Source organism: Lontra canadensis, unplaced genomic scaffold (assembly GCF_010015895.1).
Source record: "Lontra canadensis isolate GAN:19392208 unplaced genomic scaffold, GSC_riverotter_1.0 scaffold20, whole genome shotgun sequence".
Taxonomy (NCBI): Eukaryota; Metazoa; Chordata; class Mammalia; order Carnivora; family Mustelidae; genus Lontra; species Lontra canadensis.
Genome location: NW_022631014.1, coordinates 16,739,785 through 16,757,554, shown reverse-complemented (window position 1 = coordinate 16,757,554; position 17,770 = coordinate 16,739,785). Strand labels below are relative to the sequence as shown.

Genomic DNA, 17,770 nt, shown 5'->3' with positions numbered 1-17,770 from the left:
ATTAATAAATCTCAGCCCACCTGAATGGCTGTCAGGCCCGCCACGCCTGCTGACCCTGGGATAGATAGGGTCATCCTGAGAAAGGGCTTAGTATGTGCCAATCTGTGACTCAGGGAGAACTGGCCTGAAACAGTCCTCAGGACATCAAAGGGCTTTTATTTTCATGGGTCTTACCTACCAATATTTAATGTATTTGAATTTAAAAATACTTTATTCACTTAAAAATAACAAAAATATGGGTGCCTGGGTGGCTCAGTGGGTTAAAGCCTCTGCCTTTGGCTTGGGTCATGATCACGGGGTCCCATTATGGAGCCCCGAATTGGGCTTTCTGCTCAGCGGGGAGCCTGCTTCCTTCTCTCTCTCCCTGCCTGCCTCTCCGCCTACTTGTGATTTCTGTCAAATAAATAAACAAAATCTTAAAAAAAAAGGACATCAACTATATTTTTAAAAATAATAGTAACAAAAATAAATTCAATATAACATCGTTTACAAATAATGCAAAAATGAGAATGACCCAAATATCCACAAATATGGAAGATCATGAGTGAACTGTACTTATTTGTTCAATAAAATACTACACAGCTTATTTCTAACTATAGGTAACAATATAGATAAATCTCAGAAGAAAAAAAAAAAACTTGAATGGAAAAAGCAAGCGGCAAAAGAACTGAAGATACCATACCATTTATGTAATTTTTTTAAGGTAGAAAAAGAATTAATTGGTAGAAGGAAATCTTTGAAGGCCAGGCTGAATTTAGACTTACTTCAGCAAGCAGTGAGCCCCTATTTTTGAATGAGTGAATCATCAAAAGATTTTGAGCAGGAAACCCACACTTCTGCTGTAATACCAGTCTGGTAACTTCTTAACCTGGGGTCCACAGAAAGAATGCAGGGGCCTTGTATCCTTGCATGCGGGAAAAAAAAAATCTTTATTTTTAGGAAATGAAACATTTTCTTCAATTAAGTATAGTCGACAAAGCACAATGCATTGGCAGGACCTGAGACTTTGTCACAACAGAAATCACAGATATTTCCATATCACGGTATCGTTGTCGTAGATGTCTCTAAATATCCTTTAGTTCTTCATGCTTTGAAATTAAAATAGGCTTTGGGGAGCTTAGGTGGCAAGGTCAGTTAAGGGTCTGACTTTAGTCAGGTCATGAGTCCTACATCTGGCTCTCTGCTTCTCCCTCTCCTTCCGCCTGCTTATGTGCTCTCTCTCTCTCTCTCTTTCTCTCTCTGTCAAATAAATAAATAAATAAAATCTTAAAAAGAAATTAGAGTTCGCTTTAGATCTGCTGCTAAATCTCATTGCTTAATAAGGTAATAAAGAAACACATACATATTACATCCCAAATTTGCTTTATTTTTGATTTTTGATTTTTGATTTTTTAAGAGAGAGCACAAGCAGGTGTGGAGGCAGAGGAAGAGAGAAAATCCCAAGCAGGATCCATGCCCAGTGCGGAGTGCAACGTGGGTCTCGATCTCACAACCCTGAGATCATGACCGGAGCCAAAATCAAGAGTCGGTTGCTCAACTGACTGAGCCATCCAGTCATCCTCCTAAATTTGATTTTTAAAACCTTTTGAAAATGCATTTCAATATAAAGTTTTCCTTTGTAATTCTGTGTCTCATTTTGTACATTTTAAAAAACAATTCTGGGACTGTTCATAAGCTTCACCAGACTGGCAAAGGGGTCCATGGCCCCAGGCAAGTGTGGGAAGTCAGATGGCTAAGGGTGGGAAGCGGAGGACAGATGTGTGAAGGCGGCTGCAGCAGTCTGATCCGGGGAACGCAGGGCTGGGATGAGGGTGTGAAGGACACGGGCATGCTCAGTCTGCAGCTCAAACCTACTCATTTCCAGCCCTGCCCCAGCACCTAGCACAGTGCTGGGAACACAGAGACCCCCAAGTCACGTTTGTTACATGATTGGAAAATGCAGCCCAGTAAGTAGGCTTGTGAGGCTAGAAATGAAGAAGGGTCAAGGGGGATAGAAGCTGTTGTACCTAACCGAGCTGTGCTGCAGTGGGGTCTGGCACTGGAGCAGGTAGGAAGGATGGAGACGTGCAATGAGCCCACCGACAGGAAAGGATAACCCAGAAGTGCACAACGGTCTTAGTTTTTAATCTCACTGATCTTGTTCCAAATTTGCCTTTCCTCCTTTTTACCTGGGACTCTTGAGCCGTTGCCACAAAGTACATTTGTCAGTCTTCCTGCATGTCTCCTCAGAAGCAAGTTGGGACAAGGCTTTTCCCAGCCCAGAACTTCTTCTGCAAAGGATGGCTTGCCTATATGACACCGCCCAGACAAGCCCTGAATCTGGGTCCAGCATCAGAACTAAAGAAAAGGCAATTAGATTTGATATGGGTTAATTTTATGAGTCAATTTATGTGTCAATTTGACAATCACGGGCCCAGGTATCTGGTTAAACAGATAGCAGCAGAGTAAGGTGAGCTCACATTGCCTGTCTTCGAGCTAAGACATCAGTCTTCTCCTGTCTTCAGACTTGGATGCAAACTGGAACTTATACCATCTGCTCTCTTTGTTCTCAGACCTTTGACTCACACTAGAATCACACCACTTGTCAGCTGCTGATCTGGGGACTTTTTAACCTTCATAACCACAACTGATTGATTCATTGATTGATTCTGTTTCTCTGGTGAACCCAGACCAATGGAAATGACCTTTGCCTATAACCCTCCACCAGTGAAAATGTTACAAAACAACTGTTACAAATATTATAAAATCAGAAAAAAAATGCTCCTTGTGTTTTATTAAATTTGCTAAATCAACAAAGAGCATCAGTAAAAACGAGGTCATGAACTTCAACAGAACTTAAGTTTGGCTGAAATGGTAGAGGGGAGGACTGCCTTGGAGGAGAGCAAGAATTAGGGTTGTCTGGGGCATGTGTATACACACACAAACACACACACGCACGTGTGCACTCTATGTCCTTCTTGTGCATTCTTCACGACCTCTGGCAATCGGACTTCCACTCTGACACTCTACTCTTAGAGCTTTGCCCTTGGTCACCTGTAGTCTCCAAACTCCAGCCATTCCCACTGTGCTAATGATGTACATCCCTAGCCTTGAGCTTTCCAAAATAATGGAATCCTCACAGGCAGTCTGATTTCACCCAGTACCTTCACGCCACAGATTATAAAACTGAGCGTCTTAGAAGCCGAGAGCGGTGTCCAGAGTCATGTATGTGCTGGCAATTAGCAGAGTTGAGACTAGAAGCCAAGTTTGCTAAATACCATTCTCGCACTCACTTGGATAACCTGGTTTTCTGTCTGGTCTATATCCTAGAGAGTTATGAACTATTTTCAATTAGATAGCCTCAACTCAGACACTACAAGCCTCAACATACACTTGTAAAACTCTTGAGTCTTGAGGGGACAGCTAGGGGAAAGTCTTTGTCACACAAGATGGTCAAGGGGTTAATATTGTTAATTTGTAAAAAGAGCGTTCATTCAACACATGTTTCATTGAGGGCTCACCAGGTCCAGTGTGCAAGACAGTGAGAAAACAACGGTGAATAAGAATAGCATGGTTTCTCCTTGCACAGACTTTACCGTCTAGTGGGCACAAACAAAACAATCTGAAATTACCACTGGGAAAGGCAATCATGTGCCGCTTCTAGCTGCTGGCATAGGAGGGCAGCGTTCCCTTACAAAGGGATAAAGAGCCCTTTGGACCTGTGATGGGTATCGCTCTCTGCTCTGTAATATCTTTTCCTGTCCCACATTTGAACAGGTGTCCTTCTTTGTTCTGCTTCAGCATGGGTCAAAGACCCTTGGGCAGGACCTCAGCTTTCTGTTCTTCAGACCCCTTGCAGGAGGACATGGGGTCCTTGGCCTGAAATGCAAACGGAATCTTATGCAGACCATCTCCCCGTGTTGTCTGGGTGAGAGATCCGCTGAGCATAGGAGACAGACACTGGCTATTGAAGGGGATCTTGTTCTGTCTCTTCTCCACGTAAGTAAAATGTTGTTCAACCCAGAGCCCGTGTGAGTCTTGTCTATCCCAGCAACTCTGATACCTGCAAACTACGCAGGGGATCGACATACTGGGACCGCTGCACCTGGTCGTAGGCAACAGGTGCCACTCACTGGACAATTGTAACAAAACACTAACTGAGGGAAAGGAATGCCTTTGGCGAAGCATGCCGCTGAGGGCCTGACTCATATTGGCTGTGTGACCCGGACTGGGGAGTGTTGGGAGCTATCCATGAAGTTCTGAGCTGAGAATGAAAGTATAAATATGAGCTAATTAGGGAAGGATGGAAGAAGGGGCAGACACCACATGTCACAGAAGTTCTGTGCAAAGGCCCTGTGGCATATTTGAAAAATTGAAAGAAGGCTGGTATGCCCTCAGGGCATAAAGAGAGGAGCAGAATGTGGCTCAAATGAGCTTGGAGAGGGAAGCAGGGACCAGACAGTACAGGGCCTTTTAGGTCACCTTAAGGATTTGAATCTGTATCCACTGAGGAATGGACAGCACAGAAGTTTGCTAAGAAGAGGTTGACATGGTGAGATTTGTGTTTTGAAGAGATGAGGCTGGTGGCAGTGGAAAAAATGGATGTGAAAGGGAGAAAGTAGACACTAAGAGCTAAGTGAGACCATTGCCAATATCTAGGAGAAAGAGAGTGGTAATTTAGGCCAGTGGTTCTCAACCAGGGAAATTTCTCCCCTCTGAAGACCCTGGGCAATCTCTGGAAACACTCTTGAGTGTCACACGGTGTGTGGGAATGTTATGGCATTTAGCAGATTAAGGTCAGGAATGCCACTAAATAAACATCCTATAAGACACAAAAAGGACCCCCTAACCTGAGATATAAATAGTGCCTAGATTGACAAATCCTGGCTCAGGCTGTGGTGGTGGTGGAGATGGGACACATGGGAGAGATAATTAAGAGGGCAAAGCCAGCAATCCTTAGTGACTGATTGATGATGAGGGACGAGGGAACGATTAGCAAAGAGAACCCTCAGCTTTCTGGCTTGCTCACTTGAATGACTGGGGGTGCCGTCCACTGAGACAAGGAACATTGGAGAAGTTGATGGTTTTCTGGAAGAGGATGTGGAGCTCAGCTGGAGACCTATGAAACTGAGATGCCTCTAAGACATCCAAAAGAAATCAGGCCATTCTCTAGGTCTGCAGCTCAAGAGGAAAAGCCTGAGCAGAACACATACATTTCAGAGGTTTCCTTAAGTAGAACGGAAGCCAGGGGCAGGGATGGGGTTACTGAGAAAGGGGAACAGAGTGAGGAAGAAAGAGGTCCCGGACAGAATCTTGAGAAACTCTTGGGAGAGGAGAACAAGCCAGCAAATAGCATGTAGGGGGCATCCGGAGAGGTGGGAGGAAAACCAGGGCATGTCACCTCCCAGAAGCTTCAAGTGGGACTGTTTCCCCCACACCTTCTCCAACACGGAGCACGCAGATATTTTTAAAGCTTTGCTAAACTGATCAGTCAAGAAAAATATAGTTTAAAGATGTCAAAGTTTTGCCATGTTGGGGTAAATAATGAGATTAAGTATCTTTGCCATGTTTACTGGCGATTTATACTTCTTGGGTTATTTGTCCATTTTATTATTCTAGATATTCCTATTTTTCTAGATTGGTTTGGCCTCACTAAATATTGTGATTTTTCACCCTTTGCTATCGCATTATTAAATATTTCCGCACAATTTATCTTTTTTATTTAAAGATGTCTTTTTCCATGCACTTATTTTACATTTTTTTTTCTGCAAGATTGCTGTTGACTTTATCTTCCTGCTTTGATTTCATGTTGGAATAGGGTGTTTTTTCCCAAGGATCACAAAAATGTTCTCCTATATTTCCTTAGGATATGAAATCCTTTTTTACATTTAAACTTTTCATCTATCTTAAATCTCTTTTTGTGACTGATGAATGATTGGGATTTTTTTCTCAGTTCAGTTGAGAAATGTGTTCTTCCAGTCTCCTCTTTATGTTAAACTAAATCCTATATCCATTAATCTGGTATTGACCTATTTCTTTTGTTCTTTAGAGATATTGGTATATTCCTGTGCCTAAACCAGGCTGTTTTAATTACTGTAGCTTTATGGTATGGTTTGATATCTCAAAGGTACATTTGTATTATTTTATTTTATTTTAAAGATTTTATTTATTTATTTGATTAAAAGAGCGAGCGAGAGAGCACAAGCAGGGGGAGTGGCAGAGGGAGAGGGAAAATCAGGGTCCCTGCCAAGCAGGGAGCCTGATATGGAGCTCAATCTCAGGACCCCGGGGTCATAACCCAAGCCAAAGGCAGATGCTTAACTGACTGAGCCACCCAGGTGCCCCATATTTGTATTATTTTACAATCAGGAAAAACCCCAAAGGTTTGTATATATATATATGTATGTATATATATACATATATATATACATATATAGTATGTATGTATGTTTGCTTCTGTGTGTGGATGGTTGATGGGGAAGCTTGTGTGTGAAAGCTGGCAACAAGGACTGATTTGGGTTATTTTTAGAATGACCACGAACTGCATTTGAAGGCCCCTTAGGCCCAGGAACCTTATCCCAGCTCCTGGGGAATCACTGAGGATGTTAAGGCCAGCCATTCATTCACTTCTTAGAACCAAAGTGACTGACTCTGGTGTAGGTAGAGTATCAGCAGCTTTTCGTGGGTCTATGGCCGCTGGGGAGCAGAAATCCCTCAGCTTTTGGTCAGATGCCTTACCTTTTGTTGGCCCAAAGCTTTCAAAGAAAGTAAGTCTTGTAATTCAGCAAGCATTCACTGACTGCCCCACATCCCCATCGCAGACCCTGCAGAAATCTCCCAGCAACGGTCCATTTCAAACAACGCAGGGTGAGTGACTAGTGCTCCTACACACACACACACACACACACACACACACAAACACACCCCTAGCTTGGAGCCTTTGTCTCTGGGCTCAGAGGTCTCCAATCAGGGGCATTCTTCTCTGAAGACCACCGCCCCCCAACTGTCAGTGGATTCGGTCCCATCTGCATAGGACAGGAAATTAGTGGCATACAGCGTCTAGGTCTCCAGGGGAACAGGCAGACCCAGGACATAGCCCAGACCTTAGCTCTTCCTTCCAGCTATTCAGGACCACCCATGAGGAAGGGGTCGTCCAACAGAACTCTACTTAGGCCTCTTGGTGGATCATTCCAAGAGTCCCAAAGGGCCTGCTGATGCATTAAAAACAAGACCCCTGGGGCATTTGAGTCGCTGCATTTTTGTCCTCTTCCAGGATTAGCTTGTCTTGAAACTTAGCATAATGATACCCATATAAAATGGGGTTGGGGGAGGGCATTGCTGAGTAAACAGTGAGCAGATCCCTGGGCATGGCCAAGGCAGTCAGTCTGAAATACATGACAGGGAACGTCTCTGTATTACTTTGCTCTCCTGGCCCAGGTGATTCAGGGACCAGTGTGCCTGCTAGCCTCACGCCCAACATTACAGGTGGTTACCAGCCTCCACTCCACAGAAAGATGGAGCACAGGGCCCACCTGTGCACATTCAAGCAGTGCCGGGTTCCTACACTCTGCCCTATCCCCTGCCCCAAGTAGTCTTGGGGTGAGGATGGAGGAAACCAAAAGAGAGATCAAAGGGTCCTTGATCTTGACATCGATGTTTCATGGAGTCATGCAGTGGACACCCTCCCGGCCTTCCCCAGGTATGGCCGGGCGGCATGGGGGTGAAGAGGACCGGAAGGGGGAAAATGAAGGAAAGGTGCTGGGCCTTGACCCGGCCGAGGGGGCGGTCCCCGGCCCGACCGCTCCGCCCCCGCCCCGCCCCGGGGCCGCCCTGCCTCCCCTGCCTCCGCAGAGCCTCGGGAGCGCTGGCCGCGGGCTGCCACTGCGGCAGCGCGGCTCGCCCTCCACCGACCGTCTGCGCACAGGTGAGCACCGGGGACCCCGCGCCCGAGCCGCTGAGGAAGGAGCGGAAAGCTTCGTGGGGCTGGGAGCTGGGAAGGAAGGAAACGAGATCGGATTTCAGAGAAGACTGGAGGGAGGGACCGAAGGGTGCGCGCCCCAATCCTGGGAGGCAGGGAGGTGGTCCCTGCCAAGCCCGGAGAGGTGGGCGCGTCCCCACCGAACGCATCTGCGACTCAGGAGATGGGCTGGCGCTTAGCTATACTGGCTGTGTGGAGACACAGTTCCAGAGCGGGGCCTCCCAGATCCTGGGGCGCTGGATCCCGGGGGCCCGACATCCCTTTGCAATTGTTTCCTACCAGCAGCTAAAAATATCCCTCCTAGGTCTTTCAGGGCCGACTCTGGGCTCGCGGGTGCCCAACACCCACAAAAATCTCCCTTGCTTCTGCGATTTGAAGAAAAGCCCTGCCTCAGTCCTGTGAATGTTGCTAATAGGTGGAAGATTCCTTCTGCCCCAGTCGGTGTGTACAGGTGGAAAAAATCTGCAAGAAATGATTGACTTACTTTTTGGAAAATTTTCTATTTAAAATTTCAGCAAACCTGTTCTTCTTCTCGTTAAATCTGGGGAGGTGACACTAAAATTTAAGCCCAGCTTTGGGTTTATATCCAAAGGGCTCCGTTTCTCTGTCCCCCAAGAGGTTTTGATTTGGAAGAAGTGAAGTGGGTTTGAAAGCAGGTTTTGCTTCGTGACAGGTTTTCTGGCTGGGACAAGAGTTTGCTTAAGGTAGTCATTGGCTTTTTACCTGAAAACTGAGGACCAGGAGGCAGCCACGTGGCTGTGGTCAGGAGACTGCTATGTATCGCTCCCCTTCCTCCCTGGACTGATGTTTTTTTAGTAGTGCCCCCAAACTGGGCTTAACACTGCTGGTTTCCGGAACTGAAGTCAGGGCCACACCGTCATTCTGTGTTCTCTTGCCTACAGTCGGGAGGAAAGATGTTCACTGTGCTGACCCGCCAACCCTGTGAGCAAGCAGGTTAGTATCTCCAAGCAGGCAGCAGATGTGGTATTCTCAAGTCACAGCCCAGGCTTCAGCCCACAGTTCTTCATGCGTGGCCCCTACCATTGAGTTTAACGTCTGTGGTTTGAGACTCAGTCACTTACTGAGCTTTCACCACCAGCATGCCTCAGGTAGAAGTAATGCTTTTGATCAAAGCTACGCAAAACAAGGACTAACATGCATGTTTCGCTTAAATGGTTTTTCCGGTTTGCATAATCCATTAATTTGGCTGTTTGTGGTTTCCCTTACCAAGCTGCATGTGGGGTTTGCTTGAGAATATTGTTGCTTTTGTAATGAATTGTAAAGTCCTTAGATCTGTCCTCTTCTTCCATCCCAGTGTTGTTGCTGGCACAGTGTCTACAGGTTCCGCACTCTGCACCCCCACCCCAGGTCAGCGTCCTATCCTTGCTGCTGGAGGCACATGTGCAGAATTCTCACACACATGCACACACACATACTGCCAAGCTTGCCCTACCTGCCTGCCTCTGGAGCACGTTCTACAGTCACTCATGTGGAAGCCCAGAAGGATCTGGCCTCTCTACTCTCATGTAGACACCTTGTAATTACAGTGTTTGTTCACTCCTAATGACAGCACAGCTCTGGGCTGCATTTGCTAAACGAATGAGACCTGCTCTAGTCCGTTTGGCTTTGCAATAGGCTTTTCTGCTGGGGCCAGGGTTTGCTGAAGGTAATCATAGCTATTTACCTGAAAAGTGCTGAAACACAGAGGACTGGGGAGACCAAACACACAACTGTGCTCAGCAGACTGCTTACATATCACACCCCCTCCTGCTCCTGGACAGATGGTCTTTAGTCATGCCCCCAAACTGGGCATTCTTGTCTTCTAAAAGGATATAATTTTAGGGCGGTAGGGGCAACTTAGACAAATCTTTTTTTGTAAAAGGAAATTGTACCTAAGGAGCTAGTTTACTTGGATTTTCAGGTTTTCCTTAAAGGACTTTGAAAGGTTTGATGAATTTTGACAAATGCACACACCCATATATCCCATAATTCTAGGAAGATATAGAGCATTTCTGTGCCTCCAGAAAGTGCCCCTGTATTCCTTCTCAGTGAGTCCCTGTCCCCAACCAACACCCAGGGTAGTCACTGTTCTGATTTCTGTCACCTGCCTGTTTTAGAACTTCACATGAATGAAGTCATTTTAGTATAGAACAATATTTTGTTTCTTTTTCTGAAAAATGTATTTGCTACTTTATTTATAAAATTTCCATTAGCCCACACTGTTTTGTTAAGACCCAAGTAAATATCTGTTCAAAATCATCTAGTTAAGTTTAACTTTAACTTAAATACATAGACATAGTCCATTAGTCCATAGTCCATTATAGTAATTGTATACCTTACATAATACGGATATAATTATCTTTCTTCAGAGGCTTTGTATTTAGTTGAAGATTATTCATAGGCTTTATTATTATTATTATTTTGCTTTTAAATGGGTACAGTTTACATGTTACAATTAAAAGACAAATGCCAGAGATGATATGACCCCTTTGAACACATGGCTTAGGGTCTAGCTGTTCTTTGAAGATGTAGGTGAGACCCTATGGCTTCACTGTAGACATAGGAAAAATGACTGAGGTTGACTTCTTTCTGGGAAACGAAATATTTTAGAAATTCATATGTGTTATACTATTTGCAAGACGGTATGTCACTGTGTACTGAACTTTATAATCATTGGTTATATCTGAAGTAAAGCAATAATTTATTTTACCTGATATATTTTTTTAATAAAGATTATTTATTTAACAGAGAGAGAGAGCACAAGTAAGCAGAGCAGCAGGCAGAGGGAAAAGAAGAAGCAGGCTCCCCACTGAGCAGGGAGCCTGATGTGGGACTCAATCCCAGGATTCTGGGATCATGACCTGAGCCAAAGGCAGCTGCTTAACTGACTGAGCCACCCAGGCACCCCGATATTTTTTTTTAATTTATTTATTTGACAGATAGAGATCACAGGTAGGTAGAGAGGCAGGCAGAGAGAGAGGAGGAAGCAGGCTCCCTGCTGAGCAGAGAGCCCGATGCAGAGCTCGATCCCAGAACCCTGAGATCATGACCTGAGCCGAAGGCAGAGGCTTAACCCACTGAGCCACCCAGGTGCCCCCCAATATTATTTTTAAATGAAATATTTTATCATCTGCTTAATAGAAAACCCATGTTTTTTAAGTCTACATTAGAATAAATATTATTGTAAATCATCTCAGGGACAACTAGTAGTATGCTTAACACATCTGGGGAGATCCTAGGAAACTAAACTATGCACACCCTCTCTGTAAATGATGTCTTAGTCTACTCTTTTGGAGGAAAGGTGAATGGTTATTGGAACCCAATCCCTGTTCCACCTTAAAAGTGTAGGTCTCACTAAAGCCACAGGAAGTGACGTATGCACACAGTTATGCACCCAATCTATGGATTCTGCAAAGAAAGCTGATGCCTCATTCCTACTTACCCCTCATGTGTCTTCTGGGTCTTCCCATTTTAGGCTTCAAGGCTCTCTCCCGAACCCCAGCCATCATTGCCTTGGTGGTCTTGCTTTTGAGTGTTGTGGTGCTTGTGGCCATCACAGTCATCCAGTTTCACCACAAAGAGGTCCTCCTTCCAGGACTGAAGGTAAGTGTGAAGGGATTGCCACTGAAGGGATGGGATATGACATCAATTATTCTAAAGTCATGAGTTAGAAGAAAACCCTTTCTCCAACTGCCATGGGGGAAGACCCAAGGGAGAACCCAAGGGTCTTTGGTGTAAGACCTAAGGGAGGAGCATGCTGGTTTTGTGATGTTTGACACTAGAAAATGTTAAGGGTGACAACTTCTCTGAGAACTATGTGGACTTGCTTTGACTCCTGACTATGGAACCAAAGCTAGATTTTATAGCCAAGAATTGCAGATGGCTTCCAAAGATCTACCAACTTGTGCATTGCTCCAAGAACGCACAACCCTGATCATAAGTGGAAAGCAGGAGACCCAGGCTCCTCTTCTGGCCTAACCTTATAAGCAAAACATCAAAGACTTGAAAAGGTCTCCTTGAGCTGTATTTGTGCTACCTCTCTTGAGTCTAGAAGTGTCCCATGATCCCTCTAATTCTTCCCCTCGAAAAATTACTGAGAATCTTGTGCTCAGTTTCAGAGGCTACTCTTAGCCCTTGATAAGTCAGTCCCCACATGGCCTTTCAGATGATGTCTGACGGTCTGAAAAACATGTGTGTCACCCCAGCCTAGGCTGTTAGGGTGAGGGGAGGTGATCCCATGAGGGACTTGTCAAATGAAAGAGAATCCTTTCGGTAGAGTTTGGCACACTTTCTGTAAAGAGCTAAAAAGTACATATTTTAGGATTTGAAGGTCATTTATAGTCTCAATCACATTTCTTCTTCTTCTTCTTCATCTTCTTCTTCTTTTGGTCTTCTTATGATTCTTTAAAAATGTAAAAACCCTTCTTAGCTAGAGGGTCATAGAATCCAAGGAATTCAACTCTTATTTGAATCTCATTTATCCTTTGCCCTTGACCTCATAAGTACTTTCTACATCTTCCTGCTCTTAGTGACTGTTCAAAGGCTATGTTTGAAATAGAAGTTTTTTAAAGTTTTTAAAGATAAAAAGGAAATGAGTATTGCCTCAGCTTTGTGGGCAAGTTTGACCTACCATTCTGAGACTGCTCTTCAGATTAAAGTAAAATCTCCCATAGATAATGGCATTTGGCTCTTTTATAGGACATTTTATTTAAGAATCTCAACACCCTCCCCATGAATAACACAAAGAAAAAAGAAAAAGAAAAAGAAACTTTATACAACTTCCCAGTGATGAGGAAAAACAAATTATCTGGTTGTCCAAAGACATTAGCCAAGGCCTAGAGAAGCCATTGTCCCAAGCTCCAGGCACTGACTTCTTGTATTAACTATAGAAAATCAGGATTGCAACTGGAAGTAACACCATCTCATTATACTTTGTAAATTGCAGTTCAGTTTAGGGAACACTTTTCCCTGAATTATCTCATGTAACTCTTGTGGTAGCTATAGCAGGGAGACAAAGCAAGCATTGTCACCACTATCTTGCAAATGAGAAATCATAGGTTTGACCAGTGGATGGCAGACCAGAAATGAAAACTTGTCTTCCTGTTCCCAAAGCCTTCTTTATCTTCACTTACCTCCCTCTTCTCCCTGATCCTAAGTTCAGAATGGGGGACCCAGGAGAAGGTACTACCTCTGACAGGAGTACTTGTCCTCTTTTGCACAGGTGGGAAGGTGGGGAGGATGGGTGCAGATGCAGAAGTTTTGCTGAACTGAGGGATGGAGGTATCCTCCACGTGGGGGCAAGCTAAATAGCCCTCTTAGACCCCAGGAATCACTCTGACACCCCATATTTCAGAAGAACCAGCTCTAGTTGTATTTTAGGGTTATCTCTCTCCAGAGCACAAGGGAATGTGCCCACCCAGAGCCATGCTTCCCCTTCTAGAACAACCTGTTGTGCCTGGGACTCCAGAAGCCAGGGTCTTTGTGGGCCTCCTCCAGAGGACTGTCCTCACCAGTGGTCTGAGGGGTTGCAAAAGAGCAGCTCTTTGCAGCGAGTGTAGACAGAGCAGAGATGTGGAGTCTGAGCTGTCACACCTTCTATAGACAATGTGTAGGTGCATGAGGCTCTTTATTCTGTGGATCTGGAGCCCAATCCCCGGAGCCCAGGGATGAGGACAGGTGGAAGTTGGGAGGGAGAGTAAAAGTCTGCATTTATAAAATTTTCCCTACAAAAGTTAGGGATGGGGTAGTTAAGCAGTTGCCAGCTGCTGGCTTCCACTTGTTCCGAGAAGAAAGAGGTAACTCTTCTGTTCATACTGGAGGGACATGGAGGAATTGACAGAACACTAGGAAAGCAAACTGAGTAGAGAGAAGTAGACCCCGGCGCAGTAAGGAGGCTACAGCTGAAGGAGGAGAACTCACATGTTTCATGCTCCTGGGTCAGGTGGGTTCCCCTGGTCAAAGATGTGAGTAAAAGTAGGCCATCTGGGAATGACCCTAGGAAGCATAGGTAGGGGGTGGGAAGGCAGCTGGTGGAGGGTCTGCCACCCAGTAGGTTACCACTGCAGGCAGCAAGGGCTCAGTTCTGCAGAGGATCTCTGGGAGCCAGTACAGAATCCATCGCAGGGTTGTCCTCTACCAAATGGCATCTAGAACCACTGCCTCACAGGTATCCCACTCGAGGACATACCTACACACTAACTTCTGCTAGTCATTGGTTGAGCGGCTGCGCCCTGGAAGACATTCACTCCTTAATGTTTCTGGCACGTTGTATGCTCAGGTGGGCTCAGGTCCCCGGAGAAAGCCGTTAGGCATGTGGAAAGTGCATGGCTGGGCATCACCGTGCTAAGGCCTGAGGGATGTGGTCAGGGAACCCTCAGTGACTATTCCACACAGATATGATTATTTTTATCCTCATTTTGCACATGAGAAAATAAAGGAACAGAAAGGGCAGACAGCTTCTTATAGTTAAATGGACTGGAAATAGCAGACGTGGTGCCCAAGAAACAGAAGAGAGCAGAGAATGTTGGCCTTAAGCAAGGGTTTAGAAGGATCAGAGGACACGCCCTCACCCATTAGCACACAGTTCAAAGAGGGTATTTTTGATCTTCTCAAATCCTGCCGCCAGGTCCTGGCACAGTTGTAGGAGACAGGAAGTTGTAGAGCATTGGAATACTGGCTCAGAAGACCCATTGTGCTTAATTGGGTGGATTAAATGTGAGAAAAGACAGATGTTCTGAGCCAGTGGAACCAAGAGCGGAATGGCCACTTGAAAGAACATTCCACATGTAGCTCTTTTCAGAGTGAGGACAAGCCTCTTTTTTTTTGTTTTGTTTTGTTTTGTTTTGCAGTGTGTGCTAAGGGTGGGAAAGGCAGTTGTGGGAGTGAATACAAGGGCTTTTAAACTGTTCTGTTTATGTTTCCATACCTTGAAGTTTGTTTTGCCTTGGTGTGCCTCTGACAGCTGGTTATGAGGGGACAGCTCCACAATGGCCTATCTGAGGGGCCCTAGACTGCTCCTTAAGACCCTAATCATGATAATTGTCTCTTAAATCCAACCTTGGCCTACCTAACCTTGGTTTATTTGAGTTGAACAGCAGAACTATTAAAACTTAGTCAAGGATCGAAGTGTCCCCAGTTCCATTTTCATTGTTACTGGTCTGACCTGCCCTACCAGCCTAAAGAATAAACATGATGGCATCACTTTTCTTTTTCACTCAGGCCCCCACTTGCTTTATTAACATTAAGTCTAGTATCGTCCTTTTGAGACCTTGTCCTCCCAAACCCCAACCGCAACTGTCTAGAAGCCCTACGGCTTCCCAGTCCAATATGATTGGTATCCCATTGCCATTGCCCCTTACAGCCCCATGACATCATTATTGAAGAGGGGCCTACATAGTCCCTCTCATGTCACATTAGATCCCCATGTTGGGTCACTGTCCCATGCTTGGCCGTTACTCTCCAAAGCACAGCCACAGGACCAAGCTTGCTAAAACCATTCCCTTCTAACCCTTACTGTTTCTCAGTCATCAGCCTGGAGCTCTGGTGACTTGCGGCCCTCCCTGGTTTACCCCTTGGAGAGTGAGAGTTAGGTAATTGGTTTCCTCCTCTCCAGAAAGATGCAACTCCTTCATCACCTTGGTCCACCTCCTCTCCAGCCAGATCTGCACACTACTCAACTATGAGTTTGCTTTTGAGGGACTTTATGTCTGAACAAAAGATCCGCGAATGCACACCTTATTATGAAACAGTCAACCCTGGTAGACCTGGTTTCCTTGGAACTCAGTGAAAGCATGGCGGCTCTGTGAACAGGACTGATGTTCAGTTAGATTCGGGCTTGGGACTGTGGGCAATTATTTACCTCTGTGAGCCTGTTTCCCCATCTGTCAGGTGGGAATGATGACAACACCTGCCTTCTGAATGCAACACTAAAGCACTTTGTGCAGTGCCTGACGTATTATAAGTACTCAGCAACTGTTTATTACTACTATTCCTATTATTATGCTAATAGTGATGATGATGATGATGATGTTGGTGGTGATGGTAGTAAATCTAAGAAAGCTGATCTTATGATCCTTGCTTTTGTTTTGTTAGAAGCTCACATGGTCCTTAAGTTTTGGATCGCGCAGTTCATATGGAAGGCTGTCTCCTTCTGGTTAACCCACTGAGTATGTCTTCAGTTCCACATTCTAGCCATATTTTTTTCCTGACGCTGCATTGGACAGAGGGTAACTTATTGCTTTCCATCTAGCTGAACTGAATAAAAATCAGTCCCCACCTCATGCCCTCCACTGAACCACACTGAGTGTCACTGATCTAGACAAATGTGCTCTGAAAACTGGCTAAAACCAATTTTCCCATTTTTGAAAATGTCAGGGGATGATGTGGCTACTCAGAAGTAGTGCTGGGCTCAGGGCTGTCAGCACACTGGCAGGTGCCCAAGGGGCAGCCATTTCTCCAGGCTCATTGTGAAATGTCTCTGGCTGCTCCCACCATGATAAAAACTGGATCCCAGCTGGAATGAGGATGAGAATGAGAATGGCCCTTCTTCCTCCTTTCTGATCTTGGCCCAGCAGCCCCAAGTTCCCTTCACAGGGAAAACACACAGTTTGTTAAGTGTTTGGTTCCAGAAGATATGGGAAGGGTGGGGAACCTGTGGAGTGGTTGCTCTCCTGTGTGTACTTCCTCCTCTAGTCAGCACCAGGCGTGGAGGGGTCAGGGGAGGGGTGCTGAGGGGTCAGCAGCAGGTGGGAGGGGAGAAAGTGGACTGGTAGGGAGGCAGATCTCTTGAGTGCCTGGTTTCCTTCGGCTCCACCTGTGCGCTAATCTCCTTGGTGAGTCTCTGCCCAGAGTAGGCTGTGAACAATGCCTCCCTTGTTTGCAGGGGGTATTGTGTCAAGATCCCTGTCAGCGTTCATCAGATTGAAAGCTGAGATTAAGAGGCTGTCCAAGTTCAAATACCAATGGACACAGGATGTTCCGTGTCGATATAATGGGGAAGCTGTGATTGAGGAGCTGGAGCAACATGTTTTTATTTGGTCCCATTTCAGACGAAACAAGCGCTTGTTAATAGTGGGAAGTTGGAACCCTCCCAGATGTCTAGAATCAGGGAATTGGTGAAAATGATGATATCAGTATTTTTACTGGCAGGGAGAGATGTGCATGATATGCTTATTGAGTAAGAAAAGAGCATTGGAAAAGACTATGTACAGTGTAATCCTGTATCGAATTGAAAACATATGTCTAGCCACATATTCACATGTGTAGCTATAGACACAGAAGACCAGTAGAAAAGACACATAGTAAGATGTTAAAACAATGGTGGGATTTGAATTTGAGGGGTATTTTCTTTTCTTTCCTCTTTTCCTTGCTTTGTAATTTTATTTATTTTGCTTTATTGATCTTTCTATATAGCCTGTATTTATTGAGCAAACATTAAGTTATCAGATGTTTGGTCTCCTATGGACTTCTCAAGGTTGAGTTGTCTGAAGATAACGAAACCCACAGAGCTTTGGCCTCCTACCCAGGGTCGTAAAGCAAGCATCCCCCTGAGTCACCCTGCCTCCAGAAACCAAATTCATCTTCCTCACTGAAAGGAGCAGCCTAACCCAACAGTGGTAGAATTGGGGAATTGCTGTGACCCAGAAGCCTCTGCTGCCCTGGGCTGACTCCAGGTCCAAGCACTCACAGACCTCAGTCAGCATTACTCATTCTAGTCCCCATAGGCTGCTAACGCATGCTCTTTCCTGCTCAGGCTTGGTCCAAGGCCTGGTCTGAAAAGACCCTCAGGGGACACTCCCTGGTGCTTCCCTCTAG

At 45.3% G+C, this 17,770-nt stretch overlaps 1 protein-coding gene across 3 annotated transcripts in view; it reads left to right on the top strand.

Moving 5' to 3' along the window:
- Window positions 1-7,970: 7,970 nt before the first annotated feature.
- The window catches only part of ENTPD3 (ectonucleoside triphosphate diphosphohydrolase 3), a 33,584-nt gene continuing 23,784 nt past the window's right edge, over window positions 7,971-17,770 (top strand). The window contains exons 1-3 of one of the 3 annotated variants that reach the window (XM_032861126.1): window positions 7,971-8,398; window positions 8,860-8,911; window positions 11,433-11,560. In XM_032861126.1, coding sequence (XP_032717017.1) covers window positions 8,360-8,398; window positions 8,860-8,911; window positions 11,433-11,560 — 219 coding nt within the window. In that variant the 5' untranslated portion in view covers window positions 7,971-8,359. Of the gene's footprint in view, window positions 8,409-8,515; window positions 8,662-8,859; window positions 8,912-11,432; window positions 11,561-17,770 lie in introns of those variants that run through there. The other 2 variants (XM_032861127.1, XM_032861128.1) reach the window with 2 other exon arrangements.